The sequence below is a fragment of the Hermetia illucens genome, chromosome 4 (genome assembly GCF_905115235.1).
Source record: "Hermetia illucens chromosome 4, iHerIll2.2.curated.20191125, whole genome shotgun sequence".
NCBI classification, from domain to species: domain Eukaryota; kingdom Metazoa; phylum Arthropoda; class Insecta; order Diptera; family Stratiomyidae; genus Hermetia; species Hermetia illucens.
Genome location: NC_051852.1, coordinates 159,143,757 through 159,161,035, shown reverse-complemented (window position 1 = coordinate 159,161,035; position 17,279 = coordinate 159,143,757). Strand labels below are relative to the sequence as shown.

Here is a 17,279-nt window from a genome sequence, read left to right as displayed (position 1 = left end):
CTACAGTATATTGTAGGAGACAATGTGGTCAGCAAGACTCAAGTACTCATTCACAGTTGAGTCGACTGGTATCCAACGTGAAATCACGATACAAATCACACTGCCACCAGTGAGATTTGAACCGCGACCTTCCGTACGGCAGCCTTGTGCTCTAACCACTCAGCTATCCGGAGACTGGGGAATTGGGGGAAAACGGAAGGAAAAAGGGGCATCTAGAGGAAAATTCACTCAGTACTTTTCAGCGTCTAAAAGAAGAAGATGAGGGAAACAAGGGGCAACAAAAAAACCTAAATCTGCCTAAAATTATCGCAGGGCAGAGAGACGAAGAAGGACTAGACCGCTCGCTCTGCTTATTAAGCAGAACAGAACGCACGACCTTTGCGGAAGTCCTCAGCGAAATTCGTTATAGGATGAAGCCCGAAGATAGCGGAGCGGAAGTGTGTTCCATTCGGAAAACGAAGGGTGATGTAGGTACGTTCTGTGAAGCGCTCAAAGGGTTACTGGGAGAGAAAGCTTTGGTTTTTAGCCAAGAACCTACGTGCTCTCTGGAAATCTGAGACCTTGACTGCCTGACGGAAAAGAACGAGGTGGGAGGGGCCATCAAGCGCGAATGTCAGGAGATAACTGATGTTCGAATTGGTACACCTCTGCGAACCCGGGGCCAAAAACTGGCTGTGGTGGGAGTTATGGAGTAATACGCGAGGAAGCTTCTTAACAGCTGCAAAATCAGGATTGGTTAAGTGGTCTGTAGGATACGAACGGGGGCGGTTTTGTCTGGGATCGGTGTTTGGAGGTATCGTTTTCCAGTGTTTATCTAATGTCGAAGCTATGTTGGGCACAGAGAGGTGGATCCTGAGGTGAATTCAATGTTAGGGCGCTAGAATGGGAAATGCTTCACCCAGAGTTCATAGGGAATTCTCGAAATAGCAGCAAGAACAGAACTTGCAGTTTTGAACACCGGATCCATACCAACGTTCCTGCGTCCAGGCTGCGAGGAAAGCATTCTCTACGAAACCTTCGCGTGGGAATCATTGGTGCCACTGGTTGACGGGTGGTGAGTTCTGGAAGACTTTTTGGCAAGCGACGACCAATATATTGCTTTCGAAGTAGTTGACACAAACTCTTAACTGAAGGACGGCATTTTTCCTTCTCGATGGAAGGTGGTGAAAGAGAAAGGCAACCCTAAGTTGCCGCTTTGTATGCTTGACACCGCTGGAAAAGTGCTCGAAAAACTCATTAGGAGTAGACGTGATGAAGCAATGCGCCCTGTTGGAGACTTATTCCCACGGCAATTTGGCCTTAGAGCGGGGGTACCTACAGCTGATGTTGTCATGAAAGTCGTGAATGCCGTTTGTCGAGCGGAGGCACACAGCTGCCGATTTCGACGGGTTGTACTCCTCGTAATGCTTGACAGCAATGCCTTTAATTCCGATGGAAAGACATTCTACACACGCTAGACAATACTTTTCACGTGATGAACTATCTGTCACGGATGTTGAGAGATTATCTGAGGAACCATTCCCTTCTCTATGAGATACTAGAGAGTCTGAGGAGGATGGAGATCAGGTCGTGAGTAGTAAGGGAGCACCGGATCTTTTGAATGCTTCTTACGATAGTCTGCTAAGATTCCACATGAGGGAAGAGTCGCGCTTGGTCGGTTATGCAGATCACGCTATCACACTTGTAACAGGACGCACTGTTGAACAGACGCAAAGCAGACTTGGCATATTGATGCGGCTGGTAAGCGAGTGGATGACTGCTCATGGTTTCCACCTTATGCTGGAATACAGTGAAATAGTAACCTTGACCAGAAAGAGAATCCCGACTCTGCGTCCCATATCGATCGGATAGGTGACTATAGAGTCAAAAGCAATGGTTAGATACCTTGATTTAACGCTCAACACGAAGATGAACTTCTTCGAGGAAATCAGAGCAGCAGCGAACAAGAGCGCAACTGGCGTCTCTGCCTTGAGTGTGCTAACGACGGATGTTGGGGGCTTTTTATCTACCAGGAAACGTCTTTTTATAGGAGCAAAGCAATCTGTTCTGCTGTACGGCACGGAGGTATGGGCTGATGCCCTTGACAAGCTGGTACATCGTAAACGTAACATTGTCAGAGAGATACTATTGAGCGTTGGCAGATAGAGTCGTGTTGCACATTACGTCCGGGTTCTTCTTGTTGCGAAGAAGATGGAGCTCGACTGGTAGAGGGACTGGATGACAAGGAGTTCCCTGAACTAACAACTTCTTCCTTTCTCTCCCCTCCTGTTGATGAAAGGAACTTGACTTAAAGGCTCCCTAAGCTAGAAGAGCGAGAGTTCTAGCCTGAATTCCGGTTCCAGGCTAGTTCTTTGAGGACAGGGAGGTGTTATTTTCTAGTCCGAAGACTAGTCCAAAACTTTTTTGCGTGAAAGCATTCATCTACTTTACACAGGAAAAAGGGGAGTTTTCAGGTAAATTTCTAAAATATGGTAACATGCCGTTATTAACTTTATTTGAGCAGATACCGGATTAGGATGTATTTTGAGGTCTAGACTTCGTATAGGGGCATCATTGTGCGTCCTGGCAGATTTTTCGATTGGAGAGGCTTTGAGAACGAGACCTGCTCTACTATTTGGGTTGCATATTTTGGGCCGTTACTCTGCTATGTTTCATATCACAAATAGTAGCCGTTTTCAAAATAGCTAATTGAGCTCTTCCATCTGATACTCCACGTGAACATATTTTAAGAAAAAAATGTACACCACGTTTCAACCTCCACACACAAAACCGAAAAAACCTAGATTGCATGTGACTTTTATATCACGGTATAATCACTGTAGATTGATCTTCTCATTTTAATGACGCACAATGGGGTGCGTTTTATGCACAATTACACAAAAAGCTTTGATCATCAACTGACCATTTACAACCCTTGTATCCTACGGTATAAATATTATTCAAGTTTATCAAAAAATAGCTTCACCGGAATGGCCACAATGAATTTTACAAACAGATATTTTCGATATTTTCCCAATTGCATAGCTCCATGGACACAGATACTTTTAGCACAATGTTATCAATGAAAAATTTATATATGCATACCATTGTCCATTATCAATAAAATCACTCATTTTATCGAACACTGATATTAATATAGAGGTTCTGTCATTACAAGCTCATTGCGTCCGAATGGGTAATTTTGTTGACGACAACAAGCGTAATTTTGAATTTAACCAAGGTCAATAATAGCTCAATTGTCTGCTTTTAGCTACAGAGGGGTCCAACCTAAGAAATCAGTAGTTAATGCTACTGAATGTTAGTGTCTAAGGACCCACGATAATCAAAATGTTCAAAGTTTAATTTAGATTAAACTCAATTTTAAGTTAAATTATAATCCAGACATAAAAGGAGAGAAATACGCATCCACCAACTTTAAGGGACCTGGGGATTTTTATTTCTGGATCATTTTTAGTCAGATCAAACCAGCCTAGCCCAACACGTAATATTGATCAAATTAATTGAAGCTGATAAATATTCGCGCATACATTTCGGCCTCTTATCAAAGTCGGATAGCAAAGTTAGATTCCACTGTATTGTAGTACATACATATGTTTACACTTCAAGCTCGAAACAGTCATACTTCTGAGTTCTCGGTGTCCACTACCAAAAGCTAGCAAAGCGTCAAAATATGGAGTTATTAGTAATTCTTGGTATTCTGGTGTTGTGTTTTGTTTATTATTCCCATAGGAAGCGCCAAAACATGATAGACTACTTTGCCAAGAAGCGCATTCCCTTCGATGAGCCGAGATCTGGATTTGCATTCCTAAAATCTGTGTTAACTGGCAGCATAGTTGAAGTTCTCAAGAGAATGTACCAAAGTAGACCCAATGAAAAGTGAGTTATTTCAATTTTAATTCAGTATTCTTGATAATGTGGGGGAACTGAGGCGGCGTCTATGAAATTACCTCTGGGGGGCATTGAAATCACCTCTGGAGTATCGTGGCCGAAAGCGATAACAAATATTTGCTTTCGTCATGGAATACCTATGAATCATACTGAGCGACAACCAACAGGTTCCAGCGTAAACTGGTCTAAGCACAGACAAATACTTTGGTTTTAGAATTGGGCAAGCTCTAAGCCCCTATCACTTGCGACTTACCATAGATGTCTGATTTTCTCAAATATTTTTGGCAGCACCACTGTGATTTAATACTTTAGAGATATAATGCGGTTAGAATGAAGTCAATACCAACGGAAAACAGGTTACCGGTGAAGAGATAGTGACGGAATGGAGTAAGAAATTAGATTTTTGTCTGCTGCTTGCAGTCTAGTCTAAAATTGATAAAGAAGGGGTAGCTTCCTTCAAACTACAATTTTTAGTTATAAATGTAAATATATATTTTGGGAGCTACTCACCCCTTCATCAGTACATGAAGATGAAGGGGGAATGGAATATGTTATCCCCTTGGCAGAAAGTAGTCGAATTTGGTCTCAATCTAAAAAGATACCTGGCAGGTGCTATTCAACTTCTTTATCCAGAAATTCTGAAGTTTCTCACCTACTGACCTCTTCCAGTTGCCTATGTTTTCAAAGATGAATTCAATGTCGTTCCCACATTCAACCCGCGCAGTCATTCTGGGTCTAACATGGAGACGTAAAACGTAGGAGATATGCCGCTTGATATGCTGGCTCCAAGTGCTGTCCAGAAGTTTGCTGTCTGATCTAGATTGCTGAATTGAATTGTTGAGATTTTTATAAAATTTTCTTTTTTTACCCTCATATTTGGTATTTTGGACTAGGTTGGTATCTAGTTTTTCAAGTGATGAAATTAAAGAAAATGAGGAAGGGAACAGCTGATTCCCGAGATATCAGGATAGGTTGTGAGAACGAAACCTGTTATACTTTTTGGGGTACATATTTTGACCCTTCACTCCCCTATGTTTCATCCAATATCAAAAATATCATCAGCTTCGAAAAGTATTCATTGATCCCTTTCATTTGATACCCAACATGACCATATTTTGTGAATAAAAATTTACACCCCTTTTTCATCTGTATGGAGACCCTCTTCAACTCAGTGCAAAAAGATGTCACCTGTTGTATCTAAAGGGATTTATAAAACACACGTTTTCACCAAATTTCGTGGTAATTGGTGTAGCCGTTTCCGAGTAAATTGGGTGTGACAGGCAGACATCTAATTGATTCTGAAAAGGTTCTGCCTTACATAAAACCTTAAAAACGATCGTGTTGAACGAAAAGCTTAGTTCGAACCAAAGCCCGCATCTGCACGCCAAATATTGGTATCCTCACTGGAAAGACCGAGGAGCTTGTAAGAAGGAGCAAGTTCAATGGCATTTGCTATCTACAAAACGCTCGACAGTGTGGTGCCAAAAGGCGCAATATCAATATCAAAAATGGTTATATATTTCTCTATTTTGGTAGCCCACGCCTGCAATATGGTATCAGAGGGATCCCGTGGTGCCATTAAAGAAATCGAACAATTTGAGGACAGGCTGATAAAACTCTTTGTTGGGCCAGCTGATCGTACGAATTATTTCTTTACTCGATACAGGTAAAACCAAAATGACTGGACGAGGGGATGTTTCCTAAGAAATGGAAACAGTAGCGTTTGGTTTTGATGCCAAAAGGAAACAAACAACCTGCCGATCCGTTAGCATATCACCTAATATGCCTTCTCGGTAAAATGGGCAAGGTACTGAAGGAAATAATAATAGACACGGTAGCCACTGCCATAGAAAATGAGAGATGGCGATGGGGGTCAAAAGAGTACTGGGCAATGGTTATGTTGGACGTGGATAATGCTTTTAACTCAGTAAAAGAGTCGGCTATCAAAACGTCTCCCTTCGGAATGAACACTCCACGCCACCTGAGGAAGATAGTGCCTATTTATTTTAGAGGGAGCTAAAGTACGAGAGCGACAAACGCACAAAATACTACCCGTGTCTCAGCTGGAGTCCCTCAGGGGATAATATGATAAGATGCCAAAAGACCCTGGCGTACTTGAAAGTTCGGGTCAAAAGCGAGACCATAAGAAGCAGGGAGGGAATTAAAAACTTAGATGTGATCCACTCTTGCGGTTGCTGCCAAATATAGGCGGGCCCAAATACGTCAGTAGAGTGTTGTTATCATTAGTTCATTAGCTTAGTAGGTGTATAGGCTGCAGCATAAGCGACTAAGGAAATGAGGAGAAGCCTATTGCGCTCGTGCGATCATGTGCCCTGAGAGTGATTTGTGGCTTTCGAACGATATCAGACGACCCGGCGCTACTTATAGCCGGACTGTTGGCGGTAGATATCTTGACTGAAGAGATGTCACGAATCTACCTCAGGAGAACGGCAACCCAAGACGCTGTGCAATTGATCAGGAGCGAGGAAAGGGCATGACCAATGACCAATGAAAGGGCGATGACGGCATACACTGATGCTTATCATTCGTATGTGGGTCACTCGTCATTACGGAGGCTGCAGTTACCAGCTAACGCAGTTTCTGTCTGGCCACGGTGAATACCGTAAAGATCTACACAGGTTTGGGCATGACTACTCACTAGCATGTCCAACCTGTCCAAATAAGGAAGAAGACACAGAGCATGCAATATTCTATTCCAGCTGTTCCGCGGCGTCAAAAGATCTGGCTGACTGATCATTGCGAGTGATGGTGGGCGTGGCGCGCTCGAACTCCGATACCGTGCGAAATCACGAGAAGTTCAGCTTAGTTGAGCCATGACAGAAGAGAATTTTCTATTGTGCTGCTCAGAGAAGCGGAAAATGCCGCACAACACAATAATGTGAGTAGTATACATCATATTACGAAAGAATTTCCATGTGGTCGCAAATTTTTCGGTGCTTCCGTGAATCCCATCAACGGTCAACCCTTCATCCGAGATGATGAGCAGCAGGAGAGGTTGGAAGCACACGTCACCACGGTTCTTAATTGTATCATATCCGTTGGGGTTCCTCCTCTTGTGTATGAAATGGCTAGCCCCCGGAACATGCAGATGCGGACTGCTTCTCCAAGCAGAGGAAAAATCATTTCGGTCATCAACGAACACAAACGGAGTGAAGCCGCTTGGCTTGACGGTCTTTTCGCCGAGTTATTTATCGTTGTACTTACAGCTACTGCAGACCTGCTACTTCCACTCGTAAGAAAATCTTGGGAATCTGTGACCTTTCCCAGAGAGTGGAAGAAGTGGATGATCCTCAAGATCCCAAAGGAGGGGATCCGTTTTGAGTGTGGCAATTGGAAGGGTATCTACGTGGTCTATGCCGTTGCAAACATAATAGCTTAAATAATGCTGGAAAATATCGAAGAACATCTCGAAAGTTTGATCGAGAGTGAACGGACTCGTTTTCGCTCCAGATCCTCCTGCAGTGACTACATCAACACCCTACGGATCTTTTTGAGCAGTGCGCGGAGTTTAGATCGTCGATGCACCTGCTCTTTATGCATGAATGGGAAGTTTATCTATATCTATATTATATATTATTTAGTATATATATCTATAAACTAATTACAATATTACAATTATCAAAGCGACATATGATGGAACAAAAAGTCACGTGTTGTACCAAGGTAAACCTGGGAGGATTTCGAGGTCCTGAGCGGTGTCTGTCAGGGTTGCACACTGTCATTTATATTATTTCTTTTTGTTATCGGTGACATTCTTCATGCTGCCTTGTTCGGAGGACGTGGACGTGGTTTAATGGATTATGACATTTTTCCCCAAACACCTGGACTACGCTGATGACAGCTGCCTTCTCTCTCACCGGGTCATGGGCCTTGGCCAAATGGCTCTAAATTTGGAAAAAGTGGCAAGTAGAGTTCGACTGAAGATAGACACCAACAAAACCAAGGTTCTCAGTTCATCGGCTCATCGCACTCTCCCTACCTGCATTAATGGGCAGAGCATCGAAGTTGTTGATCAATTTGTATGGTAGGAGTACGCTTGTCTGATATTGTTATAAAAGGAGAACTTATTCAGCGCATAAGCCTGGGACTCATACGTGTGATCGGAAGGGACAATTGGCAGTGGATACTTTAAAGAGGGATGACCATTGCATTGTTGGCTGTATATTGTAGCCATTAGAATCAACTCTATTCAGATGATCAGGCGAGTGTGTCACCTCAAAGGCCCACAATAGTATGGGCGGAGCATGTGTGCCTTAGGAAGTGTTGCAAAATCTGAAGGGCATTTGAGCGAATCGTCAACAAGGGCGTTTAGGTGCGGTTGATGCGCTATTCCCCACCGAGGAGTAAATCGCAACCGTATATACATAGTCACCTCATATTGGGTAACCAGCTGACAAGGAAGATGAATTCTAGGAACTGCTTGACACAAAGATATGTAACGTATCTGTTTATGATTATATCGTTATTGCGGGCGATCTTAATGGTTATGGGGATAAAAAGGATTCCGCAACAGGCGCCACGGAAAAGGGTTTTCAATGCGTAATGACGGTGGCGAGTCTATAGTGGTTTGCGCGGTCACTCACGAACTTGTACTTGTGAATACGTGGTTCACCAAACGATTTTCTCATCTGCCTACATTTTATAGTGAAAACGGTAAACCACAAATTAGGTAAGTCCTCATAAGATGGCAATGATTCACGAAGCGGTCTATATTGCCTTACAAGTCTTCAAATCCAGACAGTCTTCTCCGAACTCCGTAAACCAATTATTATTTCGTCTAAATTTCTTTCCTTTCACGTCACCTCATCCAGGTCCTTCCACTATATATAGAGCTCATATTTTAGGAACCTACGGAAACTTGGATCTTGGATCTCTGAGCTCGGGGTCAGCTTGGACCCGTTTTGGTATCCCCTCGTAGGATAGATTACCGGAGATTACATTCTTGGTTTCTTCTGCGTCTTAGTCCATTCAACGTTTTAATTTTCATTGAGTTTCCCTTCGCTACTCGCCGTTCCCATTTGGGGTAAATGCTTTCCCTCTTTTGAAATTTTATTTCCGATTGTCGGGTGTATCAGAGTGCCTTTTTCCCGTTTAGGCGCCGGTTGGTTCCCTAAAGGTTTCCCTCTTTTTTCGCACCCTTTTACTTGGCCTTGGGTCACTTGCGACACTGCTGGGACTTAGGTCTTCTTTCTTCCTCCTGCGATATATTATAAAGCATCATTATGGCTCTCACTATGTTTTAGGAGCTTGGTGCACGTTGTGCTTGTCCTTGATAAATTTGGACAGTTTATTTTATTTATCTTCAAACTGTATGAAAGAATTCAATGTTCTTCCATATCAGGGCTCTGTTTTCGAGTTCACCCCCCTCCTTCACCTTATCATTCACTGAACTTGGAAAAGCTTTATATTTTGCCGTCCTTTCCACTGAATGCGTCCACGTCCTGGTCTTTGAGTATCTGTTGAGTAAATACAGTGAATAGCGACTCGCCTTCTTCGGTCAGCGATTTCCGTTTAGCTCATCATTCTTTGCCTTTGTTATATATACAATATTTAGATTTATTTATTACATTTATATTTTATAATACGTTTATATTTCACTCCTTTTCAGACTTTTCGGTTTCTACAACCGCGCTATTCCAGGATATTTTCTACGCGACCCGACAGTCATAAAGAAGATTGCCATCAAAGACTTCGATTATTTTGTCGACCATCGCGCTCTTTTGAACCCTGATCATGACACACTTTTCGGGAATATGCTGGTAGTACTCAGGGGGCAAAAGTGGAGAGATATGCGATCAGCACTATCTCCAGCATTCACCGGCAATAAAATGCGTCTAATGTTTGAGCTAGTGTCACAATGCGGCATGCAATTTGCACAATTCTGCGAAGACGAATGCACCAAAAACGGACCTCGAGTGTACGATATGAAGGAGATATTCTCGAAATTTACTAATGACGTAATTGCATCCTGCGCTTTTGGTATCCACTGTGACTCACTTCGAGATTCGGGAAATAGTTTTTTCCAAATGGGAAAGAAGTTCCTGGATTTCTATAGTCTGCGCGCAATGTTCAAGTTCCTTACCATCCTGTACACTCCGAAAATAGCCAGATATTTCGATATAACCTTCTTTAACAATGAGAGTAAAAGATTGTTTGTTGATATAATCACGAAAAACATGGAAACCCGTGAGAGAGAAAACATCATTCGTCCTGACATGATACACTTACTAATGCAATTAAAGAAAGGTCAACTGAAGGAAACATCAGCTAACACAACAGAAGATAGCATCGGTGCAGCTGAAGAATTTTCAATTAAAAACGCAAAGGTTAAACAAGCGTGGACAGACGAGGAGTTGATTCCGCAGTGTTTTATATTCTTCCTTGCAGGGTTCGATACCACTTCAACGTTGATGGCCTTTACAGCATACGAACTAGCCGTAAATCAGGACGTACAAACTAAACTTTACAATGAAATCAATGAAGTGAATAACGAACTCAATGGACTTCCTCTTGCCTATGAACATATCCAAAGGATGAAGTATCTTGACATGGTTATTGCGGAAGCACTCCGAAAGTGGCCGCCAAGTGTTTTCACTGACCGGGTCTGTGTGAAAGATTATCAATATAAGGACGAAGAAAATGATTTAGATTTCACAATTGAGGAAGGATCTATCGTATGGATTCCCATACTTCCTCTCCATAGAGATGAAAAATATTTCCCTAATCCAGAAAAATTCGACCCAGAACGATTCAGCGATGAAAATAAATCAAATATTAATTTTGGTGCATATATACCTTTCGGTGCGGGACCCAGGAACTGCATTGGTAGGATATTACACAGGTACTGCAACTTTTTAATTAATCACTTTCTCATCTATTTGATAGGATCAAGATTTGCATTGATGGAGGCAAAGGTTATACTATTTCATTTACTTTCAAAATTCTCCATTGACGTTTGCCATGAAACGCAAGTACCACTAAAATTGAAGAGGACTTTTGTTGGCATAGTGCCGGAAACCATCAAGCTTACGCTGCAGCCACGGAATCATGAAACCTAACCGTTTTAAACACTGAAAAATCTGTTTTCTCCAATAAAAACCTGGAAAAAAATTGTTTGTTTTCAATATTGACTCACTTCTATGCACGGATGCTTTAGTAATTATTCCAATTTAATTAATTCCGTAATAACAGGAGGTGGATTTTGCACCAATTTTCCATCATAGAGGAAATTCATATTTATTAGTGAAGTGGATTTAATATCAACCCTTGATAGAAAATTTACTCACTGAACCAGAAATTTATTTAATTACTCTCTCTAATCAATCAAGAGGCAGAGAGAACTTCATCAAACACTACTCACGCTAAACGAATGAATTATTATCCATCAGTAAATCGGGAGGGATCGATTCCTAAGTAAATTTGTACTGTATAGCTGGGATTTAGTTTTATGTGAGCGTCATATACAGCCAAACATGCAACCCTTGGAATAAGCGTTCAGATAATCTTCAAATACACACTCATGTAACTCATACCAAATTATGAACAAACAACAAATCGGGAAAGCAGAAATGGGCGTTTCGGGGAGCCTAGGCACTGTACAGTGGCAACTTTATGATTTTTTTTTTTAGATTTTCCGGTTGGGTAGTTTCTGAGAATGGGTCCGTGAAAGAAACGATCGCTTTTCACTGCCCGCACTTCCCACTTTTCCAACAAATCTCAAAACTAAGACAGATTTCGGAAAGTGCTTACTGACACCTTTCATTTGATACCCCATATGGCCACATTCTGTGAAAAAATTTGTGCACCCTGCTTTTGCATGTATGGGCAGAGCCCCCCACCCTCCCACCCCTTAAACTTAACGCAAAATGGTGCCACTTGCTGTATGTAAAGGAATCCACAGACCACACGTTCTTGGCAATCGGCCGAGCCGTTTTCGAATAAATCCGGTGTGACAGACAGATAGAGAGACTTATGAGGAGCGGCAAGATCTCCCATCAGGTGTGACCCCGGTTGACGAATTGAGGCATATTAACGTGTAAATATGTGTTCATGTACTTTTCCTTTCTGAACCTCCAGAGAACCACCCTCGGCCGGAGGCCCCATTTCTTTGCAAAGGTCCACTTGCAGGCACAGAGGGCTATACAGGCCTTCTTAACCCCCTATGAGGAGTTGTCAGATCTCCCATCAGGCGCGACCCCCAGGTGGCGGATTGGGGCATACCTATTGATGTGTAATTATGTGTTCATGTACTTTTATTTTCTGACTGTGTATGGGCTAGTGTTTGGTCTTCTCTGGTGCGTGTACCAAAATGGTTATGGGAAGGACACCCAGAAAATGATACCAATATGGACAAATTGAGAAGGAGTAAAGTTACGGTGCAGGGGCTCGGATCACCAGTATCGGTGGCTTCTGGGAGTGAGCAAGCGGCCTCCCGGCCGTCGATATCCCTCGACCGCAGTGCCTCGGTGGTGGACAACTTGGCCACAGTGTTTTAAATTTGGAGAAGGAGGCGTTCAAACGAAGCACAACTCTGCCAAGAACACCAATTGCAAAGGCAAAGGATGATGGGTGAAAAAGGGATAACTTGCTAAAAAAAGCGATTTCGACATCCATCGGATTTGATCAGGAGGTACTCCAGCAGCAGCAAATAGATCCATTCACGAGAAGCTCATCAATTTTACGGTCTTCTCCAATACCAAAGCCGGCAAAAGAGAAAGCTCATGGGAGCTCAGCAATTGAAAAAGGTGAAGGAGTCAGTGAAGGAGTCCAGCCGAATTAGTTAAATATCGAGGCGACCAGTTACACGAAGTGGTTCATCAAATTGTGCTCAAGGTGTGGGACAGCGAATCAATGCCTGACGACTGGCAAAGAGGCATTATCTGTCTCATATATAAAAAGGGAGATATCGCACAGTGCAGCAATTATATAGGTATCACGTTGCTGAGTACCATCTATAAGATATTCTCCACTATCTTGTTAGGCCGGATAGCCCTATACGCTCAGAACATCATTGGCCCATACCAAAGTCTTCACTCCAGATAAATCAGCAACAGATCAGATTTTTTCTTTGTGGCAAGCGATGGAAAAACTGTTAGAATATGGACATCAGTTGCCCCATCTTTTCATCGACTTAAAAGCCGCCAATGATATCATAGCCAGGGTAAAACTGTACACGGCCATGAGAGAATTGGGTATCCCGACGAAACTGACAAGACTGACTAGGCTGACCCTGACCAATGTGCGAGGTCAGATAAAAGCAGCAAGATCACTCTCAAGACCATTCGACATCAACAATGGTCTACGACAAGGGGGTGCTCTATCATGTATTCTCTTTGATCTGGCCCTGCAGAAAGTGATCCGTGATGCTGAGGTAAATGCAAAGGATACGATCCTCTTTAAGTCCACCCTGGCGTATGCTGACGATATCGAAATCATGGCAAGAACAACCCGAGGCGAATAAACTGCTTTCATCCAGATCGAGCAGGCACCGATTGGCGCGATATTTTGGACTGCACATCAACGAAGGAAAGACCATACCTATGGTGGTAGAGTCAGCACCAAAAACCAATCAACCAACAACATCAAACCGCACTGGTCAAACGGGAAGAATAAAGATAGGAGACTACAATTTTAAAACCGTTGATAATTTCTCCCATCTAGGATCGAAAATCACTACCGATAACAGCTATGACGATGAAATCCGCGCATGGTTGTTGTCAGCCAATAGAGCCTATTTCAGCTTACAAAAACTGTTCTGCTCGAAAAGTCTCACCATAGGGTCAAAGTTCTTACAGACAATGATCTTGTCAGTCCTCATGTATTCCTTGCAGACTTGGGTTCTTAGCAAGAAAATTGCGAACTCTTGACCGCGTTTGAGAGAAGAATTTTTGGCCCCCTCCATGAGGATGGACGATTCCGTAGCTTACATAACCACAAAATCTATGAGCGATACCATGACCGTCGGTGGGCGGGTGAATGAGGATGATCCACCTCGGAAAGTCTATAAGGGCAATATTTATGGTAGAAAAAGAAGATGGAACGGTGGGGTAGGTCAGGACGCCAAACAGCTTTTAGGGATATCGAGTTGGTGGACCTCGGCACAAAACCGGGATGTCTGGAGTTCCTTATTAAAGGGGGCCTAGATTGGATACCGGTTGTTGAGCCGTTGATGATGATGATCTCTCCTTAGACCTCCACATTATATACATTGTAGCGTGCAGTACCGTCAGATTACGTGAGTCCGGATGCTGGACAACAAAGCTCTACGGCGACGGTAACATCCTAGACGAAGTACCTCGGGAAATCTGGGCATTCACTACGGATTATGTCACATGTAAGCTGAATTTGTCCAGAAACTTTGCTGGGAACTTTCCAACCACAGTAGAGTGGAAGACCGGCGGCGTGTTATGGGTTTATGACACAGAATTTTTCACCAATGGGTCAAAGATGGTCTGTGGAATCTGTGCGAGGTTTCTCCCGAATATACATAGTATATCCGAATCGTATGGTCTCCCAGCGCTCGCTAATGTATTCCAAGCGGAAGTACTGGCGATACTGAAAGTCTGTCGATAACTGGAGCATGATCCGAGCCCGAATTATAACCTAGCCATTCTGACCGATAGCCAAGCGAGCATTAAGGCCTTGTACGCAGCGACAACATCCTCTAGGCTGATGGGGCAGTGCAGAAACGCGCTGAACAGTTTGAGTGGCACGCTCAAAGTCACCCTTTTCTGGGTTCCCGGCCATAGCGGTCTGACGGATTGCCCAGCCGGGGCTCTGCTCTTGGCAGTCCTTCGGCGGGTATAGTCGGTGTCTCAGTGGCGACTGTCAAGGGCCGAATCAACTCGCACTACTTAGCAGCTGCGGACCTTTAGATTGCGAAGGCTTATCTCCTTAGTCATGTCATGGAGGATTTGGCCCGCTTATAACATAGCCCAATCGGGAGAGCGTCTACAACAGACGCGTGCAAATCCAGGGGGGGGGGGGAGGCGCTTCCTCCATGCATTGCGTAAATCATTCTTTGGAGAGCTCAGGCGGGTTTTTAGCTGCAGTGTGCTCTGCCTCCCTGCTCGCATATCTGCAGTCACGAAACAGCGCACCACAGTGCTAATTGGGCTCCTCGGAGCGACCACTGATACCTAACTACCTTACTCTCACCTACCGACTCAAAGCTTAGTACAATCACTTGGGAGGATGCAGTGCTTATAGCTAGGAGGAGTTTCCTCTTAAGTTGTTCGCCCTGCTCTATATCATATTCAGATGGATTGGTATCGTCATACAGGGCCCATCCATCAGTCTTGATAGCCTTGGTTGCAAATGAAGATTTGGTCATTGTTGGCTGAGCCTTCTTTGCAGTCATTGGAATGGAAGAGCTCAGAAGACCACTGCGGTTTTGGTTTGTTTTTGTCAGATGACTCAGACGATCCTTTCCTTTGAACGCTTGCCCAACCCGGGGGTTGTGTTTTGTTGTGAGGCGGTTTTCCCAAAGGGCTTTTACCCTGAGGCATTGTTTTGACCGAAGACTGTTTGACAGATGCTTACCTTTAGGCAATAATTTAGCCTCATCAGGTGGGACCGATTGGAGCCCGGGGTCAGGAATGCTGACAGAAGGAAACTGCTTTGGCAGGACTGGGTCCAATAGTGTTGGTTTCCACTAAAATGTGTGGAGAATTTGAGTCTAGACTCAGATTCTCCATCGAAGAGCTCAGGGTTGTCCCTTCCCGCAGGGTTGGATCGTCCTGATCGAACTGCTATTGTTTTTTTTTCTATTTTAGGTTTTTAATTTCTTCATGGTTGGCTGCCATGGCCTTTATTTTACCGGGGAAAATAAGTCGACCTCGGCAGATCCCCTTTTGCCGAGAGAAGACTAGTTAAAACTGGGGGTCGCCTGGTACCCAGAGTTCATGGTTCACGGCCACATCTTAACCCCTGTGACCGTTCAGCCCTTAGCACGGTAGTCACATCTTGCTTGGGTTTTTGATTACCGCTTCGTTTCAATTGTCAGCTCTGGTTTGCTGGAGGATCCTTCTTACTGAGCTCCCTCATCACGACAAGGTAGGTAATCGTCGAGGGAGGCTGTGTTATAGTACGAGATATCTAAGTAAAAGGAAGGGAGAATAGGACCCCCAATTTAAAAAGAAACCTCATAACATGCATGTCGTAAAAAAGTTTGTATTTCTTGGAATAATTTTCATCATTGAATGCAAATATAAATTATGTTAAGGAGAATCGAAATCAAATCTGATGCATACATATTCATCCATCTGTTATAACAACAATTTAGTGGATACTCCGCCAACTCAGTTGAATCTCTCCTTGTGAAAAGCACCATAAAACTCAACGATTTTCACACCTTTCGGGAAAATAAAGTTTGTTCTCACCTTTCCTCACTCCTTCCGTGCTAGCAAAACAGTTTACGATGTAATCATTTTGCAAGAAAACCCATTTCCCGTGTGGCACCATTGACGCGAGCTAAACCGCATTGAAAACGTATACCTCGGAAACAAAACAAGTTTCACCCGAATTACAGCGTCTTAATAAATTAGATTTCAGCTTACTTTGTTTACCTTTAAATCAGACTAAATTTCCATAAATATTCGTATGGGGCCGTGCCGAGTTTCCTCTGCTCCGAATGCTATCATTTTTCTATTCTTGTCGCGGAGTTGAAAAAGGATAAAGTGTCTGCACAACTTCGTCGACATTCATTCGAAGGCCAAATATCCATATAACGCTGTAAGGAAGCGGGTTCCTTTATTTGAATTTTATATAAATTGTATAAATTGTTGCTTACTTGAAATTGAGTTTCCTTTTCGTGGGCCCGGCGGCTATCGGATCAGTAGTGAGCTCAATGCTATGGCAGGTTTCGTCCCTTTCCTTCTGCAAAGTAAATTCCAGGATTTAGATATTCTCCACAATCGTGCGGATATCTTGACTCAGGATATGTATATTTAAATTGGATTTAACTTTGGCCGATTAAAAATCTGCCACCATCCGCATAAAAATTTGCTTCTGCTTTAGAATTTTAAGCGAATATCTTTGAGTCGTTAAAAGTGAATCCACGCTTGAATGAGAAAAGGGACGTTTTCGTTCCTTCTTTCGCAAAGTTGCCAGCAACATAAATGGTGAAATCCTCTAAGCCCGTTTAACCTGAATTAAGGTTGTCAGTTGTACTGAGAGAAGTAAGAGGGAAACTTGATTTGCTTTTCCTTTCCCTTTCCGTTTTGCATACACTTTTTTTGGGAAAGTCTTGCCAATAGAGCGAAAGTAAAATTGTCCATTTGGAACTTGCTTATCTAGAGAAAAGTGCTCCTTGCCATTCAGATAAACCACCACCAAGTCAATATTAGCCCGGCTTTCTCCATGAAAGTAGG

The 17,279-nt window shown here is 43.2% G+C and overlaps 1 protein-coding gene across 1 annotated transcript; it reads left to right on the top strand.

Annotated features, from left to right (window-relative positions):
- The first annotated feature begins 3,602 nt into the window (after positions 1 to 3,602).
- On the top strand, positions 3,603 to 11,013 carry LOC119655719 (cytochrome P450 9e2-like). Its single transcript, XM_038061751.1, has 3 exons — positions 3,603 to 3,876; positions 9,518 to 10,734; positions 10,795 to 11,013. Exons 1-3 carry the CDS (start codon positions 3,671 to 3,673, stop codon positions 10,965 to 10,967), a joined length of 1,596 nt encoding a protein of 531 aa, XP_037917679.1. The 5' UTR covers positions 3,603 to 3,670; the 3' UTR covers positions 10,968 to 11,013.
- Positions 11,014 to 17,279: the final 6,266 nt, after the last annotated feature.